At 40.2% G+C, this 25,084-nt stretch overlaps 1 protein-coding gene across 1 annotated transcript in view; it reads left to right on the forward strand.

Moving 5' to 3' along the window:
- Window positions 1–1,942: 1,942 nt before the first annotated feature.
- Window positions 1,943–25,084, forward strand: part of LOC103147399 (protein shisa-9) — a 106,816-nt gene continuing 83,674 nt past the window's right edge. Inside the window, exons 1-2 of the mRNA XM_007565717.2 lie at window positions 1,943–4,317; window positions 6,081–6,718. Coding sequence (XP_007565779.1) covers window positions 6,153–6,718 — 566 coding nt within the window. The 5' untranslated portion in view covers window positions 1,943–4,317; window positions 6,081–6,152. The remainder of the gene's footprint in view (window positions 4,318–6,080; window positions 6,719–25,084) is intronic.

A 25,084-nucleotide genomic window follows, 5' to 3' on the forward strand; every position in this document is an offset into this window, starting at 1 on the left:
TTTTCCCCGTAGTTATTCCCCTGCCCTTTAATCCTCCTCCCTTCCCTGCGATAATTCCTCTCCCGTTTCCCTCTTTGCTTCTTTCTGTCAAAATCTCTCTCATTCCCTCCCTCTCTTTGGCAGACGCTGTCCTCGTCTCTCCTCCCCTCCTCTCACTGCGCTTCCTACCTTCTTCTTCTTCTCTTCTCCTCGCTGCTTTTCCTATCGCCTCCTTTCCATCCATCCATCTTTCACTCGTTTTTTTTTTTTCCTTCCTTCTAAATCAGTCCTAATAGCCCGCAGTGCCGCACATGCTCCAGACGTGCTTGCAGAGGTACTGGCACATTCATTACGCAGAGGCACAAACACGCATCGCACGTGGATGCAGGAGCACGCGCTCGCTCACGCACGCACCGCGCTGACCTGACGCTCAGTCAGCACCGATGTTCTTATATGTCAAACTGACAGTCGCATTCGGGAGAGATGTAAAATTAAAGGGAGAAAAGGGGGGGAAATGGAGAAGCACTGCAACAAACGGACTGGAATGTGGGATGAACGAAAAGTAAAAGGAGACGAACAAGATGCTGAGAGGAGAAAATGGTTCATGGATTGAATCTATAATCAAACACTGAACAGCAGGGGCAGAACAGCGAGCTAACAAGACGATACGCAGTGCTGAGTTTGTGGGGGTTTTTCACAAAATATATAAATGTTTCACACATCCGAGTTCAAAAGAATGTGTATTTAATATTTTTTTGTTTTTTTTAATGTTTGTGCACTTCTAAAAATACTAAATTCTGTGTTCTCTGCCATGAAATGAAACATTTTACTAATATCTGTTTGATAAACTAAGAATCTGATCATTTTTTTGTGTGAATTACCCTTTTAGTTTAGAGCTGACGGGAAGCTCCAAAGCTAGCTTCAGTGTTGTTAGCGGCTAACGGCTAGCTTGTAGCTTCGATCGGCATACAGAGCAGCCTTTATTTCGCTGCAGCAAAACAAGGGAGCTCCAGGACTTCTTCCTTTCTAAATCAAGTCTATGTATTAAATCTTTATTGTTTTTCATCTTATTACTCTAACTAGAATTGTATCTGAAGACCAAAAACTAGCATCTTGAAGCTCTGTCCTCAAGATTCAGTGTGAGGTGTGGAATTTTAAGGTTCGGGCTTGACCAATGGAAAAGTTCGATTTTCAACAAGAGAGGACAAAATTGAACCAATAGGGGCAGGTGATAAACTGTATTGGTAGCGGCTAACCGTTAGCCTGTCAAAGTCTTCTTGCTTACAGGCAATCTTGTATCTCGTCTTGGTTCTGGGTCACCCTGTAGCTATGTCATGCCCACAGAGGGAACCTTCTTGGCTTTTCTTACTTTCCGGCATATTTTACATGTTTACTAAATTTCTGTTTCTCTTAGTTGGCCCTTTTGGTTAGACATTGCGATAAACTAATTGTAACAATGGAACAAACAGAGGTAGTTTATAATGACATGTGCGCCCTTGTTGACTCCAGAAACAATCAGATGAACCCAGGGCCACCGCCGTCACAGACAGAAGAGCTGGTATTTAACTTTTTGAAGATATTGTAAAGAGTCAACTAACTATGAACTGTCTGAAAGTTGGGTGTGATTTGATTTGATGCATGGTCAGTAACATTTTCTGTGGGAGACATTTTATGCTATTTTGTACTCCGCTAAATCTGACACAAACAGATCAAATCGGGAAAGTTACTTAGTGGCAAGTGGACGGATGTAGCAGTCTGTTTGCTGCTATGTCGTCTTTTTTTCCCCCACTTGTTTTCCCCAAATGCTGCCAGATAAAACTGAAAACGGTGGAGGCTTCGTCAACGTAATCATTTCCTCTTCTACTTCAAACCATCGCATTCAAACAGAACCAGACTTTAAACTAGATAGGGTTTCGTTAAAAAAAAAATCTTCCATTTTGATGGAAAAAATTTCAATATTTAAACATTTCAAGATTTCTTTCCACCCCTAATGCAACCAAGAAGCAAAAAAAAAAAATCTGAGAAAAGGAAGTGCCTGTGACATATAATGAGTGAGAGAGGAAGAGAGTGAAAAGGGAGAGTCAACAAGCCAGAGACGTGCTCATTTATGCACAAAAGGCACTTGCTTGAATGTGTGCGGGTGCAAGAGAGAGAGACCATGAGGGAGGGCAGGAGTGAGCCAGAGAGGGAGGAGTGACTCGGAAACGGGGAGGAGGGAGAGAAACGGAGCGATTGCGTGAGATACTGACAGCCAGTCCTGCCACGGAACGGCAGAAGCAGCGGCGGGAGCGCGAGCATCGCCGGCGGACGGGACACAGACGCTCCGAGCGGACCGAGGATTTAAGGGGAATACACGCCGACGAGGAAGCGACGACAGAGGGAGAGAGGATGGAATAAAGCAAAACAAAAAAAAAACAAACAAAAAAAATTGCTTCTGTGAGCGCCTCACACTTCTGTTTGGAGCATCCCACAAGCAGAGCACCAGTGAAAACACATACATATGATATATATATAAAATTCCTATACATATATATCAAATTATGCCTGTTTTCAAAGAAGCTGCAGCTGGACAACGACCGAATTGACATCAAAAAGCTTCAAAAAATTGGGAGATAATATGCAGCGTTTTGCTTAAAAACTGTTGCATATTAAACCTTTGTTTTTTTTTCCTGTTTTTTTTTTTCCAATCGGGGAGTGAAAATGGAGGGAAAAATAGAACAATTTTAAAACTGGAAACTGAGTAGTCGATGCGAGATTGTCTCAAAAGCGCTTTTGCTGTGCCGTGTCCTGCATTTCCATATGGGCTTCTTTTGAAAACGGGAATTTTTTATTTATTTTTTTGATCTGTCCTTGGTGCCACGCTGCCGTTCGGCTGTCGCATCTCCACTTGTCTCTGTCGTCCGCGCGGGCTGGGCTAGCTTTGTTCCAGCAAGGGTCCTGCCAGCGCTCTGCTGAAAGTGCAGAGGGCAGTCCGCGGGATCCCTGACCCCACGGTGATATTTCCTCCAGCAGCGGCACTAAACAAAACAAAACCAACCAAAAAAAATAAAAGAAAAAAAGTCTTCCCAGATCTTAAGAGGAAAGGGTGAGGGGAACCCGGAGAGAAGAGACTGAAAGAGGTGGAAACATCAAAGGAAGGATGTGATGGAGGGAAGATTAGGATAAGAGCATGTAATGAAAATAAAAGGTGAAAGGGGAGGGAACACAAAACCACTGAAGAAGAAGAAGAAGCCATGATCCACTGCGAAATGGATGAATAATTTTAACCCGTTAATCTTTTCTTCTGTTCATGGAGCAGATCCAAGACGTCAAAATAATAGCTTCAGTACAAGAGCCCCTCTTACTCTCTTCCCCTTCTCTCATCACCTGTACACCCGCAGGGCAGAGCTGAGTCGGCTGAAAGCCAAGAGTCCTGGGTCTGTCAGAGACCCCTGGATCCGAGGACAGGAGGGCGTTCAGGGGAGCAGCAGCAGCAGCAGCAGCAGCAGCAGCTCTGTGCGCGGCCGGCGCCAAAAGCCATTGGACTCCTGTGTGTGTATGTGTGCCACTTAAAAAGCTCCAGACTGATACTGTCAGTGTCCTGTCATCAGGGAGTTGAGCTCTTTTTGTGGATGTGTGTGTGTGTGGAAGTGTGGATGTGCACGAGTGAGAGATAACGAGCCTCAGGTGCACATTCTGGACGGCGATCACCACAGGATCCGAGCCTGGACCGATCCGCCAAAGACACTCCACAGCTGCTGATACCTGTTGGGCTCTGTGGCTGAAAATAGAAAAGCAGCAGATCAGTTAATAATAAAGACGTCAGCGGCCGAGAAAGCGGAGCGGAGCGGGGGGGAGGAGGAGAGTTAACGTCTACCGAAGTGGACTACATTGGCGCCAAAAACATGGCCACCACGAAAATAAAAAAGCTCCCTTTCAGCTGTGACATTGAGAGAAGCAGGATGATAGACGCAAGTTAAGATCTGTGGTGGAGTTATTTCATTTTTTTTCTTTTTTTATTTATTTTCTGGGCGCCTGAACCAATTTGACTTCAGTGCTGAGGTGTCACCCACTCAGGGATACGAGTCTGTCTTTGGAGTGAAAGCCCTTCCATGTGGAAAGCTTCGCTCGCTGCAAGTTTGGATTTGCTTTGCCCGCCAGCACCGTTGGGAACCTACAGTTCTCACGTTTCACGGATTATTCATCCACTCTGTGGGGGGAGTTCATTGCTGAAAATGCCAGGGGGAAGTTCATTCATAGGTAATACGTCCTCCTAAGTTGGATCCTCCTCCCCGAGGGTTTGGATTTGTCTACAACCGCCTCTGCTGTCTGCTGGAGACTTGAATGGCTTTGTAAAAGGTGATTTCTGTGGTGTTTATTTATTTTTTTATTAACTTTGGTTAATAAACATGCCGACAAGCTCATTGAAATGTCACAGATTCACTGTCGGCCAGTCAATGTAAGCCTGTGTCTACGGGGGTATTGATAAGTGCCAAAACATTAATAAAACACAAGTTTAAGTTCTGTGAACAAACTAAATTCAGCTCAGTTCGTCTTTACAGCTCCAAATTTTGGTTGATAATATTGAATTTATTCAGAAATGACTTCATCTTCAACTTTAGTTCGTCTCGATCCGTTCCGACTAACTCAGACTGAATGCACTTGATTTTAGATCTGCATACATTTTAAGTTTGTGGCTGATTTCTGATGCCGTTTCACCTGCAAACACCCATCTGATTCTGATTCTGATTCTGATTTCCGAAGCACGAGCAGGGATTTTGTTCAGCCTTTAGTGGACGGGCTTTAATTATTTACTAAAAGAGCAGAGGCGACGTCACACTGTGTGCAAAAGAACAAAGTTGCTGTTTTAAAACACAGGATGGAGTTAATATTTTAAGCGTGTTTTTTTCACCTTACACTTGCAATTAAGAGAATTAAACAGAAATCGCAAATGGGAAAAAAATGTTTCTGGGTTTATTTCTAAGACTATTTTGACTCGTATTTAACTTCATAACAGCCAGATGTGTAATGTTCAAAAGGATGAAACAAAGCACTTTTGCTGTAATACGCTTGTTCAATGTGCTTAAGTGCTGTGGAAAACAAATAATTTTCACATCTGGAAGACAAGACAACCACAATTGCAAAAGTACAAAATGGCGTAATGGGGGAAAAAAAACAAAACAAAACAAACAAACAAAAAAATACAGCACTGTTTCTTGTCAAATAGCATAACACGTTTTTGATTAATCTCATACCAGTAGCAGCTAAATTGAGCCTCTTTAGCCAAAACATTTCCACTAGAAATCCACAAAAACGAGCTCGTCGCCATCCTGCCCATTGATTTGTCACCATTCAAGCTGGCTCTGCCCTTCACCATGTTGGCTTTCAAAAATAAAGGCGACCTCACCGTAGCCTCATCGACTCAGTAGATTGGCACAAAAACAATATTTTGCACATCTTCCATTCCCAAACTGCTGCCGTGAACGTAAGTAGTCGTAATGGGTTCTTTAAGAATACAAATGGAGATAAATGTTTGTGCTGCAAAGATTACACCAAACTACATACGTAGCACCTTCAATAGTTATGTAAATAGGTATTTAATGTGCAACTTTGAGCAAAGAGTCATAGTTGGGCATAACTCAGACTGCTAGCTGCTGGCTTCCAATGTAATCATTGTATGCTTAGAATATGCACCAGTATTGGTATTAATACTGCATATCAGACCTCAATTGACTTGAAACAATTTTGCAATAACAGTTTACAAGAGGTTACATGCTTTGTGGAAGATGGTTGAATTTTCTTTCCTTGACACCGACTTCCACACCAAAGAGTGTTGAGCTTAGCACAACCTGGCAGGGTTTAGATCTGGCGCACTCACAGGTTGGTTGGAAGAAGATCAAATGCATTGGGTTATTTTTATCCAGTCACTATCCCATCACTCGTTTTAGTTAATAAATGTCATACAAAGCGGTGTAAAGAGCTTTAAGACTGACTTAAATCGGTGTAATCATTTTCTCGTTCTGATTATGCACAATGCAAGTCTCATTGATTGTCAACATACTGATCTGTCTTCTCTTTAAACAGAGATATTTAATTGTCTTTTGTTGTTTGTTCGAATGCAGGAGCTTTTTGGTCTTCTGTTACCGGTCACCCGTCCGAACTGAGACGCTGCAGGACTTTGGAGTGAGTCCATCATGGCCGCTCCAATGTGTTTGCTCATGTTGAACTTTTCACTGGCCATGTTACTGGGCCTGACCACCCTGAGTGGACTGAGCTCATGCCCGTCGGGACAAGTTTCAGCGCAGGTCTCTTCCAACAACCAGAGCACAGATTCATCTGTGTTACCAGAGGCGGCGCTGGCAACACCGACGCCGGACCCAGAGCTACAGACGGACTCAATCAGCGGAAACCGCTGCTGGGGGTACTACGACGTCATGGGCCAGTGGGACCCGCCATTTAACTGCAACGCAGGCATCTACCTGTTCTGTTGCGGCTCCTGCTTCTACCGGTTCTGCTGCCAGTTCAGAGTCCACAGTCTGGACCAGACCTCCTGTTCCAACTACGACACACCCGTGTGGGCAAACACTGGGAAACCCGGGGTGCCCGTCACAGAGGTCCACCAGGAACCCGATCGGGATCGGACCCACATGATCGTTTACATTATCTGTGGGGTGGTGGCCATCATGGTGCTGGTGGGGATTTTCACAAAACTCGGACTGGAGAAGAGTCAGGGAGGTCAAACGGACATGACGAACTCAAGGTAAGACCGGAAAACGAAGGGTGGATGATTGAATTTAGGAATAATATTCAGCAGATGTATGTTCAAGCAGCAAGATATTGCAAAGGCAATTGATGAGAGTCCTCTGGTTCAGTTTCTTTAGAACATCATTGGCAAAAATACTAGTTTTCAGAGTTTCAGAGTTCACTTCAGCCGGACCAAGACAGAAGTTTTTAGGCGGATCAGAGATTTTTAGTATGTTTTGGAATTAAAATTTGCATTCACACTGCCCAAATCAATCGGACTTTCTTGACAAACGAATTAAGAGTCTGATTCAAGCGGACAGTGCTGGTGTGAATACACCCTTAATCACATAAGAATCCAAAATCCAAACAAACACCAACGGCAAGATTCAATTCATACCTGATGAGTGAGTTATTTCAAAGCAGTGGTGCGACTGAGGAAATAATGATAAATGGCTCAGAAGCCAATGTCATTTCATGCTGTGCATTTCTTTTATTAGGTGTCAAAACGCCAAAAGCATATGTGCTCTACCGAAATTAAAAAGTGTGACACGAGTACTGATTGTTAGAACTTTAATATGACACCGTCAAACACAAATTTTTAAGGCTGAGGCTGGTAAATTTCTGCCAACCGGGAGACATTCAGTTCAGTTCGGCAAAACGATGATTTCAGCACAGAAGTGAACTAATGGCGAGGGGAGGCGCTTCCGGAATTGCGGCACACGGCTCGCTGCGGCTCGTCTGTACTGGTGCTGCAGTTTCACATTGACGGCTGATTGATTGCTGTGACACAACTATGACTGTGGCAACGCGTGGGCTCCGGAGAGCAATGAGCAAAGTGAGGGTGGTTTTTAGGAAGGGTGGAATATCGAGCTGATCTGACTGGAAAGCAGCCAGTGGCTAGTGCAGAGAGCTGGAGGGAGAGTGTTTGTTTGTGTGAGAGCGAGACAAAAGCCCGAAAGAGGAAAACGGAAAACAGAGAGGAAAAGTAAGGCACGCTACGTGTGACTGGGCGTGACCGGTCAGCTGACCAAGCCAGCTGGACGGAGACAGACGTTTTGATGTTGATGGTAACTCAACATCAAAACGTCACATTGCAGCTACAAACTCTAATGTATTTGGATTTTATGTGTTGGATCAACTCAAAGTTGTACATAAGTAAAATGATAAAAAGTATATTTCCATGCCAGTTTTGCTGCAGCCATGTCTGGCAGTCCTTTGGGTTGTGGCAGCTCCAGCACGTCTAGAGACTGAAACTTCAGTAAATTCTTTGAAAAATGTCTCAAGTTCATGCAGGCTGGATAAGAGAGTATGTGAACATCAATCTTCAAGTCTCTCTGCTGAATAGTTGGATTTAGTTCTGAACTTTAACTGGACCTCCCTAGCAAAGGAATGTGCTTCAATCTAATCCTTTTTTTTGTAGCCCTGGCTGTGTTGAGTGTTGTTGTCCTGCTGGAAGATAAAAACCTTCAACCAAACGACTCGTTTGCATTCTGCACGTTTTCAGTCTCCAACTAGTTTTCTTCCTGCACTGCCATGTTATTAGTGCAACTCGTATTCCCATCTTTGTCATTCCTGCTCTTCGTAAAGGGAGTGTCCAACAAATATTTGTTGACAGATTCTCCTACCTCTTGGCTTCTTCTTTGAATAACTTGGTGTGACTTTTGCAGTGGATTTTATTTAGATGTATTCCAGCAGAGGGGCTAAAAAAATGTACTTTATTTTGTAAAAATAAGTACTACATCTGGATATCACTAAAGTGTATTTCTTATAAATGCAAACAAGAATTAATATTTATTTTAAACAAGAAATAAAAAAAAAGTACACCCTTTGGGTATCTTTTGGTCATTATTGTGTAAATACAGGTTTGAATTGACATAGCGAATGCGCTCCTATTTTTATTATTTTTACTCTAAAATGGGACAAGGGTCGCTGAGGGACTAATAGGCACAAAGGGGGAGAGATGAGAAAAATAAACCCATTATTAGAAAGAGTAAGGCAGGGAGAACAGAGGGCTGAAAGGAAGTGACACATGAGACAAGCTCGTTTTACAACCCAGCAGACAACCACAGCTGTTTATTTTATATCTGCCAAAATGTGTGTGTGTGTGTGTGTGTGAGAAATATAGAGGAGATGGAGACACTGACACGAGTGCTAACCACTTTAACGATGCAGAGGCTCTGTTGGAGCGTAAAGAAGTGACAGAAGGACGAAAGGAGAAAGTCATCCAAGATAGTTGAAGGTTTTGGTAAACATGGACTCGGCTTGTGTCGTTCAGTTAATTTTCCACTGAGGGGAATCCTGGGTGGCATTTTACTCTTTCCCTAACAAAGTCTACCTTTGCATGCCTTGAAAATGGTGAAAATGTTGTCTTAAATCCAAGAGACTGTCTCCAAACAAGTGGTTAGTAATCCACTTGTCTTTGTAGCCCTCGGGGTGGCAGTGGAACAGGTGCTACAAACAGGGTAATTATTATTTATTCACTTCCTGGCAATTTTTTATCTGAATGTAATTCAAGTTCAGTGAAGTGTGTCGATGTTTCCATTCACGCAGGACAAGTTTTCCCCAAACAAAAGCAGCGTGCAATTTGGCAAACGTGGCAAAACAAGCTAGCAGGACTGAGCTCCAGAGGACATAAATAAAGACGTCTTGCAGGCAGTTGCCAAATCAGACAGTTTATTAAATAAGAATCATTAGATCAACTGACAGGAATCATGCCATGCCACTTTTTTAGTGCTACCAATTCTCCATAAATGTTTCAGGGTCTTATTTTTCGGAAAATAAGTGAATTATTTACTGAATCGAATACAATCGAAAAAAAACGCAGATTAGGAAGTCGAAGAACTTTGGGACAATTCTACTCGACTGTCAATTGGCTGGGATTCGCAAAGTAGCCATTCAAGGAGTGCCATTTATTTTCCTCTAGACATTTTGACTCAGACAAAGTCCTCTTCTGCCAGGATCATAATATGGACGAGTTCAGGCTGAAATGTGTGCTCCTGTTTGCACATCTAACCCCAAAGCATCAACAGGTGGTAGCACCAATGAATGTTTTGGTTGGACAGTCACCATAGGCATCTTAGCTGCTCACCTAAGCATGCACATTATGTACACTTAACACTTCAGTGAAGCATTCTTTCATTTACTGCTTTGCTTTTCTTTCTCTCTCAAGCTTTAGGCATGTCATATAACAATAACTCTTTCAACAACAAAAATATAATGCATCTTCTTGCTGAATTACAGTTTTGCGGATATTTATGTATGTACAGGAACAGGTACATTCCCGAGGCTTTGAGAGAGAAAACAAGTAGAACCACGACTATCTTCTGGTGACGGGTTGCTTGCAAATCATAAGAGTCGTAATATAAAATCACAAATAGACATTTGCAGGGTGTCAGAGTTTCTTTTCTGACCGAGTTAGGACCCTTTCGTGCCACTGCACTGGGGCGACTACGACATATGGAGTGATTATGTACCACCGGGCCCACTACAGGCACTACAGGCTTCGTCAGGGTGGAATTACAAAAACCAGATTGTGTTGTTGATCGAATGACGCCGAACAGATGTGTAGCCACTCTTTGGGAATTTTTGGCGACAGGATTATGAAACAAGCCCTTTAACAGAATCTTTGCTTTAGGGGAAGAAACGACACAAGGCCGAGGGACGGGGCGCAGGCTGCCCGTCGGCTCATGCTGCAGCCAAAACAAATGACCTTGAGACGCAAGTCAGCAGCGCGACCATCAAACTCCACCATTTCTAGGGAGAGAAAATGTTGTGGTTAATCCTGGGTTTTGCTAGTTTGCACCCCTGTCAGCATAAAACCAGCATTACAGAACTTCCTCGTTGTAATTCAATTATAGTTATCCCAGATATTCCCTTTCTTATTGCTTTTCTTTTGATAATTAGCCCACCAAACCTTTTTTTTCCTTTGTGTGTGAGCTAATTGAACGCTGTCTGATGTATTTAATCAATATTGCGACCTTCTCCATCCACTCTATGTGTATCATTAGAAGGAGTTAATCTTTTAGGACTACATAACGTGTCATCAGTAAAATCAACTAGATTTCTAAGGTGAGTTTGACAAATGTCGTCCTCCGATTTGGACACTAGCATTATTGTTGCAAGGAAAACTTAAACTGATTGTGTGCTGCTTCAATTAAGTGCAAATAACATATAACAACTAAGTCACAGTTTTTAGGCATGAAGTGTTTTAGAGACACATTTGTTCCACACATTCACGTTCAAAGTCAGAATACTGATAAGAACCGGAGTACAAGTTTGATCCATCTAGCGTTTTTTCTTTTTTAAGTCATGTTTCATCACAGCTGTCTGTTTTTGCTGTGGAGAATTACAGACATTTTAATCCCGCCCCAGAGGGCTTTTAAATCCCTGGGTGAGGTACCGGTCCCTTAGGTCTTCAAGCCACAAACTTTCGACTGAAGTCTTCTTCATCACTAGATCAGCTGGCATATAACTTGAGCTCACTTTTATGCTGAAGACTTTTGGCATTGTAATCTTCTTCTTGGATGGCCAATGTGTTGTGCATTAATTCTTGAGTTCTGCGTCTCTATTATGACATATTTTGGTATCCATTTGTTTCATTTTTGTTTCTTTTACTCTGGTTTTGCTCTGCAAACCACAAAACCCTTTTAAATTTAAAACTAATTGAACTTTAAATGTGTTTGCACCTACAAAGCAGACAAACGTGAATAAATTAATTTCACCAAGATGTTTAATCATCTCATATAGGACACAAAAGGTTAATGAATGTTTTTCAGGTTTTTCTTTCAAGGCAACCATCTTAGGTAGAGGAAGGATCTGTCTTTTTTTATTTTTTATGTTTTGGCAGATCAGGTAACCACTTAAGCCCTAAATGAATGTAATAAATTGAAATCTGCTCTTACACACACCTACACACACACCTTCAGACAGCGTCTTCAGCAGCGCGCATTCACTTTACAAGCCAAATACCACTTATCATAAATAATTTCGCTAAGGAGCGACGTGTTCAAGGGCACACGCGATTAAATGTCCCACCTGGGACCTAAACAACCGTTTCCGTCAGCCGTTTTATTTCTTTAGTGCATTGTGTTTCATCAGCAGTGCTTTCTACTTGCTTTATTGTTCAGATGCAGAGGTACTTTTCATCATCGCCTGTGACAGCCGTTTGGAGCGGAGAGATAAACAAAGCGCAGAGAGCTCGGCTTTCTTGTGACGCGCTTTGAACGGTGGCCTGGCGGAATTAGCATTTTGGAGTGAGCTTTGTTTTATTATTATGTCTGTGTGGGTGGATGGAGGCTTTACGTTACGCTGTGACACTTGACGATAATGTTGTCAACAACCTCACTGTGACTTACAGCAGGAGTAAAGATTTAAAGATGCATTGTGATAAATAGATGTTTTATCTTTTTTGAAGGCTTTCACAATTTTTACATTAACATTTCTAAGCAATGTTGTAAAAGTCCACTTCCATTTAAAAAAGTGTCTTTATGTGTGTGATTCTTTCAAACTGCATCACCTTTTTACCGTCATACCGTCCACACACTGTTCCATATCTGCCTGATGTTTCAATAGAGATAAAAGATGAGCTAATGCTCTACCTTTGGTTTTTTATACATAAACTTTACCGCACATAACTCTTAAGTTAACTCTCCAGCTAAATCTGGATTGCTCAGTTTTTTTGTAACATACCTAAAAATTCTATGAAATATTTCCTGCTTCTTGTCAATGTTTAAGACTACTGCCAAAATGTTAATCTCATGCCATGCTGTGCAGACACTTTGTATACACCAGTGAAGCTGACCTTATCAGGGCAAGCCAGGAAATGGGGAAATTGTTTCCCCTTTCTATGACCACTTGAGGGCGCTCAAAGACTCTGTGTCAGGGGTGTCCAAACTTTTTGCAAAAGGGGGCCAGATTTGGTGTGTTAAAAATGTAGGGGGGCCGACCTTGGCGGACGTTCTTAACATAGAACAGCAATATATTTAAACACATTTCAGCAAGCCATTCTGTGTTTTACATTTGCTTTTTTATTTTAATTTCAGCGATCTTAAGCATGTCTTTTGGTTCATTTGAAACATGCATATCATATGCAATTGAATATTCACTTAACTTCACTTTTTTAACACTTAATTTTTTTCTAACGGTTAAACAGAAGTAATTGTACTCGTGTGCAAATTACATTTGAAACATAAAAAAATATCTCACCATGGCAGTTCAATATTTACAGAATTTTTAAATAAAATAACAGAAACATGAGCAAGTAATAATCATATCAACAAGTGCAGGGCTCATTTGAAATATGACATATTAGTAAATGTTGATTAGATTTTTAAAAGTTTATTATTCTGGAGTGAAAACTGAAAACTTGTCTGAATTTATGATTTATTTTGATCTTAAAAAACAAAAACAAAATTTATTCAGAGACTTATTGTAAATGACAAATAACTTGTCTGCATTAATGTGATACTGAGATCTGGACTGCAGCACATAGGCCAGGTCTGGTTCAAAGGCAGCGGTACTGATGAGCAAGATGTCTCGTAAGTGAGAGTTACTTAAGTTCATAACCGAGAATGTCTTGTCACACAAATACGTCGACTAGGGTTGCAACCCGTCCCGTAAAATACAGAACCGTCCCGTATTTGACTGTTAAATGTAGCGTCCCGTATTGAAAACGCGATTTGTTCCGTATTCTACAAATGTGTACGTGTAATAACAAAGAAAAGGTCCCCGAGTAGTTTATATAGTAGGCTGCTCCAGTCATTGTTTCACTCACGGTGTTGCGATATTGCGTCCAATCATATTCAATCATGTCGAATATTATTTAAAAGGTCATTAATTTCAGTAAATGAATGCACAAAGTTAGACACATTACAGAGATTAACTACACACAGCATGATGCTTTCAAGCCTTTATTTTTTGTTAATTATGATGACTTTCATCAAACGGCTAATGAAAACATGACATTTAGGACGATACTACATCAGACCAACAACAACAATAATAATCTCAGACTGAAATATGGTGTTAATGAAAAATATGTTTAATACTGACTTTTTTTTTTCTTAGTACAAGTTGAACTGGTAAAACAGGCTTTTTTCCCCCCAGTCTTTAAGGCGTTCGTCTGTAGCCAGTTATTATTCATAAGCCTAGATTAAAAAAGACAACACTGATTTATTTATTTTTTTTTCATCTGGGTTGGGCAGAATTTAGCGATTGACCACTAAGTACTTTCTTAGCGTACATTCGTGTGTCTACACACTCCCAATGCTGACGCATTCACACACTGATCGGTAGAAAACATGCGGCGCCCGACGCGGGCAGGTGGATTCAAACTCACAACCTCCTGATTGCAGGAAGAATACGCCACCAAATGAGCGACAGCTGCCCCCTCTTTCCCTCTCCACATTCAGAACAACCATTACAGATTGCCAATTATTTCCCTTTTCATTTCTTGGCAGGGCCTTTCTGTCCACTCCTAACGGGGTCTCATGAATTAAACATGGCAAAAATCAAGCCGGACAAATCCACAATAAACGGCCAGACTTGTATAAAAAAATAAAAAAAATAAATAAAAAAAACATTACAGAACTTTTCACAGGAATGCTATTGAGGACATTGAAAGCGTTGAACTGTATGGAAAAGGGCAACAGGCTTTTAAAATACATGGAATAAATTCATATAGCAAGTAATACAAATAAGGAAATCTACTTTAGGGAGATAAGAATACGAAAACATTCAGGAGAAATAATTTATATTTGTATGCTTTACATTATTACTTCATCTAAATTTGAAAATTTGTCCGTGACAAAAATCTTTGTTGCTTTGCAAAAAGAAACTTTCTCCTGAAATGTATAAAATATAATGTGCTGTGTAAAATATGTCATTTTAGCATGATTACTGCACATATCTTCCATCTGCATCCTCTTACAATTCAACTTATGTCCCTTTCCTTTCTCTCATCACCCTTTGCTCGCTAAAAAAGCTATAAAATCATCATCATCAGAAAAAAAAGAAAAAATGGTGTTTTCAGCCTTCTTTTTCCAACATTTAATTTTTTCTTAAAAAAAAAAAAAGTTCAAGAAAATGCTGTTTAAAACCCCTTAGTCTGCATCGGTACACCTGCATGGCGTTTTTCAATTCTACTTTCCAGGGTTGAGGGTTAAGGGGTTAACATGTAAAAAAAAGAAACAAAAAAATCACTACACTAACTTGTTTTTAGAGTGCGCTCACTTTGTTGGCCACGCTAGTTTCAGAGGCTCTTTACGGGTTGGTATATTTGGCCGTTTACATGAACATAAACTCTGGTAACATGTCGCCCAAAACACGGGCTCCATTTTCACTCCACTGATCCTGCTAATGGTCTTGTCCCAGCGTAGACTGATGCTTGTTCCAAGTCTTTCTGACAGGAAATCAACTGCTTTCATAGCTGTTGGCTGGAGCGCACAATAGCGAGCATTTCATCTGTCTGTCTGTTCTCATTCTATGTTTTCTGTACTTAATTAATCCGTGTAAACCCTCGTTTTCAACGTACATCCAACTTTAATGAACCAAAATACAACCAATATGAATGATTTTTGTTTTGTTTTTGGAGTTTAAAAAGTGGACAACTGGAATATATAATTGAGTTTTAAAATGTATTATTATTTTTGTTTTTTTAGAAAAAGAATAAAATGAGCAGATATTTCTATTTAGCACTTTCTCAATTAAAGTGTTGTCAATAAAAATGATTTTCAAATTATCCTGGAGTTTCTACCTAATCGTTATTTAGTCTTTTAGCAGATTTGAGAGGTTATTTTTGAATGACGTTACATCATTAAACCACGATTACTGACTTCAGTTCTGCTCCGTTCTCATCTCCCTGCTGCGCCCCGACTGGGATTTTAATAGATTTTGTATCAATTTCAAGATGTTTTATTCTTGATTTTTTTTTTTTGGTATAAATCTGCATCTGCTGTGTCTCTTGTCAGAGAGAAAGCTCCGTAACAATCACAAACGGGAACATTTCAACTTCGGCCCAGATCATATTTGCTCTACTCAATTGGTGCGGATACTAATAACGACTCCCGAGCCAATGCGTTTAAGCTCCGGCGTTGTCTCCGAAGAGAGACGAGACAAAGAGAAGCCAGATGAGCAGAGACGAGGGGAAACGAGAGGAATGAGATGATGATGCAGCGGAGAGGAACTCGCTTTAGTTTGGTTTTCTCTTTCATCTTCCACCCGTCGTCTTCTTCGTGTTCGGTTTGCTTTTCATATTCCCACGCCTGCGCTTGTTGCACTCCCTGTTGGCCTCCCGTTGTGTTGATCTCATTCCTTTTCCCCACTCGGATTTCTCCTCTGTTCTTCTGTCCCCTATTTCTTATCTTGGTGTACGTTATGAATAAAAACCTTCTGAAAAACCAAACCTTAAATCAAAAGGAAGTCCTGCTGACCCTATTATTTATTAGCCCAAAGCACTTAAGCACTATAAAAACACTTAAAAGTTGTTGTGACAACCCGCTAAGTTCAAGGCCTGTATTTAAATAATTTCTTCGCCTTTACTTGGAAAGTACGGTGATTAATCTTTTTCTCATAAAAGTTCAGAGTCAGGCAGAGGAGAAAACATGGTGCATTAAGGGAAAACAAGGATATTTTCTAAGTTTCCAGCAGAGCCTTTTTGTGATTCAGTACTTTAAGCAAAACAGAATGTTTTTGTAAAAAAAAAAAATAAAAAAATTATCTGCAAATACCATGAGAATTAGAATAATTAAAGATTAATAATTTTTTGCAGCAATCTGAAAAAAGGAGTTTTCTATAATTTAAGTGACTAAACCTGCTGAGTGCAGCATTACCAACAATGGCTTGCCTCAGTCTATTTTTTAAAACAAATCAATTAATTATATATTTGTATAATCAATTATACAATGCATAAGATAATTATATAATTTCTAAGGTAATCATATTCTTCGTCAGAGATTGGACAAATCGTTCGAAAATGCTTTGATCAGGAACTTGAAGTGAAAACAGGACTCGACTTTTTTCAAAGGCTCCTGAAAGGCAGCTGGTTTTGCAGCAAGTAAACAATATAAGATGAGGGGAAAAAAAACAAGAGGGCAGTCATAGTACAGTTACATAATACAAAGCAAACAATATTCAAAAGCGATCAGAATCAAACATGCAATCCAGTTACTTTAGGTTTCACTGCTAAAGAGTTCAGATAATGAGCTTTGTTTACCACCTGTTATGTTATTGCACATTTTCACTATTTTAGACCGCGGTATGTTCAGCTTTTCAAGATGTTGGCGTTGCCACACCAACAGATCAAAGGAACAATAAAACGAGGCATTTTTGTGAAATACCTGTTTATAAAAAATATTTATTGTCATTTAGTTCCAAATCATCCTTATTTTGCTTCCTCCAGGCTTTAAAAGACACATCAAATTGTCATTTATTTGTAAAATCGTTCAAAGGAAGATTTTATTTGATCAAATATGTTGCTGAGGTATTGGTAATGTGCAGGAACACTGACGGCGTGTTGAGATTGTTGAACCAGGTGTGTAGAGGTGTAAGACAAACTATTGGTACCAAATTTTAAAACCTTTTCATGTTCACGGTAGCTCAGGTTTTCAGAACATACCAGGACCTAAAGACAGCACGTGATCGTACACCATGAGATATACCCTAAACCCAGACTTATAGCCTTCTAGGTTTGCGGTACTCTCTGCAGACAGAGAGAGTTTGAAAAAGAAAAGAACCAAAATTTGAAGCTGGACTGAACTCCCAGACCATGATGGCTTCCTCTGCATGCTGGTTACCTAACGCAGCTGCGGAAAGCGCCGGGCTTACATCATCGACATCACAACTGTATCATTTTCTCATCTGCTAAACTCTGGCTGCCCAAACATCGCTTTTCGCCTCCGGCATTTCAGACTTCAAACTCCTATAAATGACAACCTGAAGCACGATGTGCCGTATTCAACAACAACAACAACTGAGAAGTAAATCTAAGAAGCACCAAAATAAACAAAGAATTTTTTACTTCTTACTCTTAAATTTGTGGCCAAACAGATTCACGTGCAGCTCACAAACACAGAAAGGTTGATGATCCAACGAGGGACCTGTTGTTTTGTTGATGTTGTTGTTCAGCCTGGCGAACGTCAACGGGATCCAAGAAATACGGCGTTTGCGTCAGAACCAGTCAAGGCCTCCATTAGTGTGAATTTTGCTGTAGACACGCCAAAACGCACATATGCACAGCCATATTTGGCAGCTGTCACCCAATCGATATCGTTCCAATTATACTGATGCTGTATCAACATTTCAATGTCAGCGTGACGCAACACGAATGCCTGCCAAGAGGAACCCAGCCACTGCGAGGAAAGAAAGAAAGAAAGAGAGAACGAAGGAGGGAAGGGAGGAAGAAAATGAAGGAAAGTTGATGATGGAGTAAGCATAAGAACGATGAGAGGGGAAAAGACTTTGACGGCGTGCCCTTGAGCTGGAGTGAAAACAATATAACATTCCCAGAGGGAGACGGTGAAGTAACACGGAGCCAATTGTAAATGACAGGAGAAGTGAGATTTCTCATTTCTACATGGCAGCCGTGATGGTCAAAATGCAATACGCCTTATCCATCCACTCCTCCCTCTCTCCCGTCATCTCATTTTCAATTCATCACCCCCATCCCTGCTGCTGCTTCGCGCTCCTTCCTTCCTGTGATGCCACCGTCCGTTTCCTCCTCTGCTGTATCCCTCATAAACTCTTCAACATGTCTGCCACCTCTGCCGTTTGACCTAAAGTTGGTGAAACGTAACATTTAAAATCGCCGGAGCGGATAATGACATCCAGTGTCTCCAAAAAGTTGTGGTTTTGCTAAACGCCCCAACTTGCCTCAAATGTCGACGCTCCCTTCCACTTGATCCCGACGTGTCCGGTTGATCAAACCGATTACCCCCGACGACGATCGGAGGCGCCACCTCTCAACTCACAGACACGCGCTTGGCACTGCGGGCTCCGAGGCAAGCTGTGCCGAAGAGCGAAACAGACGTTTAAATGCTGTTTCTGCTATATGAACCGATAACACCCGAAAACACAAAGAACAGATGGAGGGGAGTAATTGCAGTAAAAGACGAGAGATAATTTCGTAGCGGTTATGTTAAGGCTGCGGTATGTTCAGCTTTTCAAGAAGAGCTGGTGAGCAGAAAGGCTGTATTTGCGGAGTTTGATACATTAACAGTGTATTACTGAAAGTAATCGCTCGTCTGATGATACGTGTGTAAATAATGTCACATTAATAATCCAGATGTTCGTTATGCGCGTTTTTCCGCGCCACCCTCTTTCGTCCATGTCTTTATTCAGCTGCCTTTGTTTCACTGAGGCGCAGATATTGAAACAGGAAGTGGTCATCACCTTAATTTTCCTCATCAGAACAAATTAATGTTCTTTCTAAAAAAAAAGGGTAGTCATTAATAAATTTATATTTGATCACTTGAATTAAATTGGCAATCTGTAGCTATATTAAAATAAATATTTTTTCCATGTATTTTAAAGGTTTGAATTCATTTGGTTATTTGATTGGGACTCTTATTAGTTGAATTAAATGTATCAACATAAAAAATGCTTTATTTTTAAATAGTTTTTTCTCATGTTATAAAATACTATGTTGCTGCTGTGCCTCATTTAACACACCCTAACATCAGATTGATTAAACTCAGCAGAAGACCAATCACCTCTCTAGTGATTTTGTTTTGTAATTTAAAAAAATAATAATAAAAAAGTAATTTCTACCTTTACTTCTTCAAGATAAAGGTAGATTGATTGCATCTCCAATTACATAACAATGTTCACATTTGTAAATGGCAATTTAGGGCTTTGTTATGTGATCGAATTATGTCATCAACGGCTTTCCGTACCGTTGACTGGTATGGAAAGCCAGCTTTTCATATTTTAGGCTATTGTTTATGTTACATGTTTACATTTGAGTTCCAAATGTCATGGACCAAACTTTTCTTTAGCAGTTGAGATTCTACAACAGTATCTTCATTTCGTCCACAGCTTCTCACAAATCCTCCGCGGACGCCCCCTAGTGGTCTGCAAGGTACTGCATGCAAACAACCGTTTATTTACCATGACGTCAGCTCAAAGTGCGACACTACAGCTAGCTTACCAAAGGATTGTGTTAAAAGTAATGATGGAAAACTGGCTTACAACCGGGGTCACTCAAAAGAAAAACTGCAGATCCAGGACTACTTATAAGATCAGAGGAAGCTAATTAATGTAGCTGCTGATGTGTCGTTCACTAGCGACTGGATCCCTTTTGAACTGTTAGCAGTAGGAATCGCTCCAGTTAGTCAGAACTGTTCTTTGTTTTTTTTTTACCACTTTGCTTGGTAATGAATGATGCTCTGCTTTCAGGTCAACATCTACTGTTATTTTTATTCAATGAAAAAATATGAAATTAAATAAATACAAATGATAGAAATTGGTTACCGTAATTATTTTTATATTTAATGGTGCTGAAAATGATTTATTTGTTTCTGTTAAAGCAACTGTAGTCTATTTTTCTTTAATCTTTGGATCAGTATCTTGTTGAACATGAAAGTGTTCATGAACAAACCAGTGAAATATGAATAGACTTTTCCTGCCATACGCTAGCACACAAATCCGTCCATCTTTAACCTTCCTGCCTGTGTTTTGCCTGCTGAACTTGTCTTCAGCTCAACACTGTTTTTCTTCCATCTCTGGCAGCAGAAGACTGTTTTTTTTTTTTAGCAGTTCCCCCCTGTTGTCAGTCCTCCAAAACATCTAAGAGCTCAGTTGGAAATAAAGGGGCTGAGCAGCCAGCAGGTTGCACCACACTCTGAACGCAGCGCCGTAACATGCTGTTAAGCATCAGAATGACAGAAAAATGGGATTTTCTTCCGCACTGCAATGGTGCGCTTTTGTTCGGTGGAATATAGAGCATACCAAGTTCTATTTTCATCGTCTCGCCTTCTTCTTAAAGTTCCCCGCTCGTGTTTGTTTGTTATCTGCTACTGCATCAGAAAAAGGGCTTTTTACATTTCAATGCCTGTTTTCTTAATCTGTTGGTCTAATAAGCTAGAAATGCTTATTGATGCATTATATTGTCAAAACCCTCCCTTTTTTTTTAAACCAAACTATCTTTTACTATCTGGATGACCATGGTTTTAGTGAATGTTTGCACCAAAAATGATGAGTTCTGATAATGTTGAAGTATATGGTTTGACCACTGATTTTTTTTTTTTTTTTTTGTTGCTATTTGTACCATTTAAATGAGGTACATGAGCATAGAAATTTCATTTTCTACTTTACATCCACAAAATCATGTCAGGTTGTTAAAATGTTCTGTTTTTCTGGGTTTGTTGTTCCTCTTTTAGACCTATTGTTGACTAATGGAAGTATAAATCCATAAAATATAATAAAATCTGACAATTTGTGCATTTAATATTACATATGTGTACCGTTCACAGTGGCAGATATGTAAATATAATGCATTTTTTCTGCCATCCTGGCTGTGATGAGGCCCAACTCTCCCTCAGACCGACAGCAAAGAGTGCAGTGCAACATTAATCACTAAAAACCACAATATGCCAAATTGTTTTATGAAGCAGGTGAGCTTTAATTTTTATCCACTTACTAATCATTTTAATTGCAATGAGAACTCATTATGAGCCATGTTAACAAACCACAAGCTGAGCATGTCAACAGAGAGGAATCAAGCTAATGCCAGAAAATCCTCAGCAGACTTTCTGTGTCTGAATGTGCTGAGTCAGCTAGTTTTTTTTAGAAAAAAAATGATAAAACTCTGCGTGTTTAAAGCTTTTGAAGCCAAGGTAACCATGTGTTGATGCAGAGATTTCCCAGAACTCTCCAGGGGGACAAAATATCAGTCTTTGTAAAAAATATATGAATAGTGAGTAAGAATTGGCGGCGCATAAAATGTGAATTTTAAGTTGGTGTCTGAAGAGTTTTATTTTGCAAAGCAGGTCTATTTCATTTTATGTTAAAAAATAACATAAGTGGTACTGTTTGCAGTACCACTTATGTTATTTAACTATTTATATAGATTCACATAGGGCGGGTGAATGATTTAAATAAAACTGGAAGTACTTGCATAAACAAATAAATGCATCAATCCTTATGAGATATTTTTGTAAATATAAGCTACATATTTTAAAATTCAAAATCGTAGCTTAAAATTTCCCAGTTTTCATAAACAGGGCAGGACCAAGATACATTTTGATACATTTCTAGTCCGCTTGAATCAAGAGAATAAGTCAGAAATTATATTTGTTTTGTTTTGTTCCCCCCAACTGTAAGCGAAAAAAGTTTATATTGTGTGGTAATTAATTTTGATACATATTCCAATTGTGCTTGAATGCACCACAGAAGCAGAGCTCTTGTCAGATGGATTCGTCTCAAGGCATTTGGGGCTTGTTAAAGTTTACGAGTAGCTGGATTTGCACTTTCGACTATTTTTATTCTACACCACTGATATTTATGTTTGGCACAGCGTTGCTTCAGGTGAGTGATAATGTTCAGTAGAGTGCGTTAAGCACCTTGTTCCTGATGAAAAACACCCATAAAGCTTCGGTTTGGGCCCTCCTTTATCGCTCCATTGACACTGTTACTGAATGAGAACTCTAATCTTCCTAAATAGCCAACTTTACCGATAGCTGCAAGTCCCATAGACATAATATAAGCATATATTATTATTACCTTATATTATGTCTATGGCAAGTCCTCTCTGCTTCTTCTTCTTTTCTAATGTGGCGGATCACAAGCAACTTTAAGGTACATTACCGCCACCTACTGTACACGAGTGTGTAGCGTCCTCTCCTCTCTGCTTTCGGTTAGTGTCGCGTTTTAAACGGGCGGAGTGGAATTCGGACGCACAGAAACGTTCCGCATAGGTTTGGTATTAAAACAACAGTGTATTCAGTCAGTACATCATTTCTGTCTTTAAAAAAAATAAAAATATATTTAAGAGCATTTTTAAAATTATTATTATTAATTTGTTCTGTCAACCACACCTACTGAAGTAAACGGTGGAAGCTAATGCTGTAATATTGACCAAATGTTAGGTTTGTGGAGGTTAGCTAATCAGAATTTGGCCGATTGACACGCAGTGCTAACCGCTACTTCGTAATAAACTAGCACCAGAAATATGAAATACTTTAATAAACCGTGAAATAATTTCATATGATATTAACATAAACCACAGTTAATTACAATTTTCATCATAATTTGAATAGCTAAAATATCTTCTCGACACAGACTGTTTATGTAAAAAAAAAAAAAAAACGGAAACAAAAATGTTGAGCCTTCAAAATGGACTTAAAACACAATGGAATATCACAGGATGTTGTGCTCACTGTAAGTTTGACTACAGAGCCACATCACTCTAACACTTATCAACACACCGCAGTGAGAAATCAAAGACGGACATAAAAAAAAGAAAAATAAAGGAGATGGTTGCAGGGACGCTACAAGTGTGCGCACGCTTGCATGTGTGTGACTGTGTAAGTGAATCAGAGGGCAGTTTGTCATGTTGCTGCTCCACAGCCCTGATCCGAGCTGACAGGTGAAGCTAAGCGCAGCTAAACAGCACACATAACAGAGAGGATGAGAGAGGCGGAGGCAGGCAGGAGGCTGCGGAGATAAGGGGAGTCAGAGGAAGGGGGAGAGGGGAACATAAAGGATGGGAAAGAGAGTAAGGGAGATGAGAAATGAGGGATGAACAAAAAGTCAGTGTGAGAAATAGAGGGATGGGGTAATAGCTGTCAGAGTTAGAGAGCCATTAAAAAGAGAAACACGCAGAGGAGAGAGGAAAACAAGGAGGCATGACGGAGAGAGAGAGAGAGAAAGCATTTTAACAGTAGCAAAAAAAAAAAAAGCCTGGGAATGGTGGGAAGCTGGATTAGCTGCTGAAAGAGACTGGCTAATTGACATTTTATCAAAAGAGAGAACTAGGCGAGTTAATTTTTCATACCATTGCGCCATTAATCTATAAACGTCTCGACTCCCATCTTTTTAAAGTCTTCCGCCCTTTTCTGACTTGTTTCCTCCGTGGGAATTTTGGTACAGATTTTTCTTTTCAATTAAAACATCTCACTTTAGGACATTCACAAGTCGGGAAGATTTCTATCCGTTGGACAGAAAGAGAAAAGCAGTGCCTTTTAAAACGCTCATTTTTGTCATTTAACAACCGCAGACTTTACTGGGGTTTATTCAGTTTGGCAGACCTGTAAAATAGTGCATGATGGGAGGAAATAGTTTTTTTTTTGTTTGTTTGTTTTTTTGTTTTTTATTGATGAAAATCATATGGAGGAGGAAGAGAACTTATCCAGTATTATAAATAAGAACATGCCAATTGTCTCCCTGCAAACAAACATCAATTGTTTTGTTTTTTTCTGGTCTATTCTTAGTGAAAAGTGCACTTTAATATCGGACGAAAGTGCTTCTGTCAAACCAAATTGTTGCCTCTCGAGTTAAAGAGAGGGGAGTAGGGACAACAACACAGAGCGACGAGCTAAAGCAGGGCGTGGGCGCTCAAATCAAATAAATGGAAAAGGAGGTGAGATCAAATCTCTCCACAGTAAAAATTTTATAATATCCTCAGGATCGCCGGCCTCCTCAAACCCATCAAGCTGCAGTTTACATCCAGGTTTCCATTTTACGCCCTAATGGGAGCCGCTCCTCCCGCACGGTGTGGGCTGAGGATGTTGATTGCTGCGCAGATTGCAAAGAAGATTGTTATGAATGTTTGATCAGAATATGAATATATGAATATGCTGTTTATCTTGATATGATATGGATGTCAAGATGAACACTGCACTGTTACAACGGGCATGTACAGTCCGTTCATTACGTTTACAAAGTCTAAAATTTGAAAATCCCAATTTTAGGCCTTAAAAAGTCTTGAAGTCTTAAAGTATTTTAAATGTATCTTAAATCTTACATTTATTTGCCCATTTATCACAACTACAACCAAAAACTGGACGCAGCCAGTCAGCTGTTTTGTCATTGGCAAATGCGCATCACTGTATGGTACGAAGAAGTGACGCAACTAGCATAAGATCATGAAAATTCAACAACGCTTGGGTTCAAGCAAACACATTTTTTGTTGTTTGACAGGAAACTTTGATCAAGACAATCTGATGCCTACATCACAGTGATTCTGAATCGCAACACTTAGCTTGGCTGAAGCCCACTGCTGCCATAAAACTGGGAACGTTGGGCGTACGGTCAGTGGAGTTGCGTTCATAGACGTCGCTGCTGAGAACGGCCTGAAACAGACAACAGCTTGTCAGTCAGTTCTGCTGCTGTGATCCCGTCTGTCCCAGGTCCAGTACTCCCGCTCTGCCTCGGAGAGACAACAGCTCTT

Source organism: Poecilia formosa, unplaced genomic scaffold, assembly GCF_000485575.1.
Source record: "Poecilia formosa unplaced genomic scaffold, Poecilia_formosa-5.1.2 Scaffold182, whole genome shotgun sequence".
NCBI classification, from domain to species: Eukaryota; Metazoa; Chordata; class Actinopteri; order Cyprinodontiformes; family Poeciliidae; genus Poecilia; species Poecilia formosa.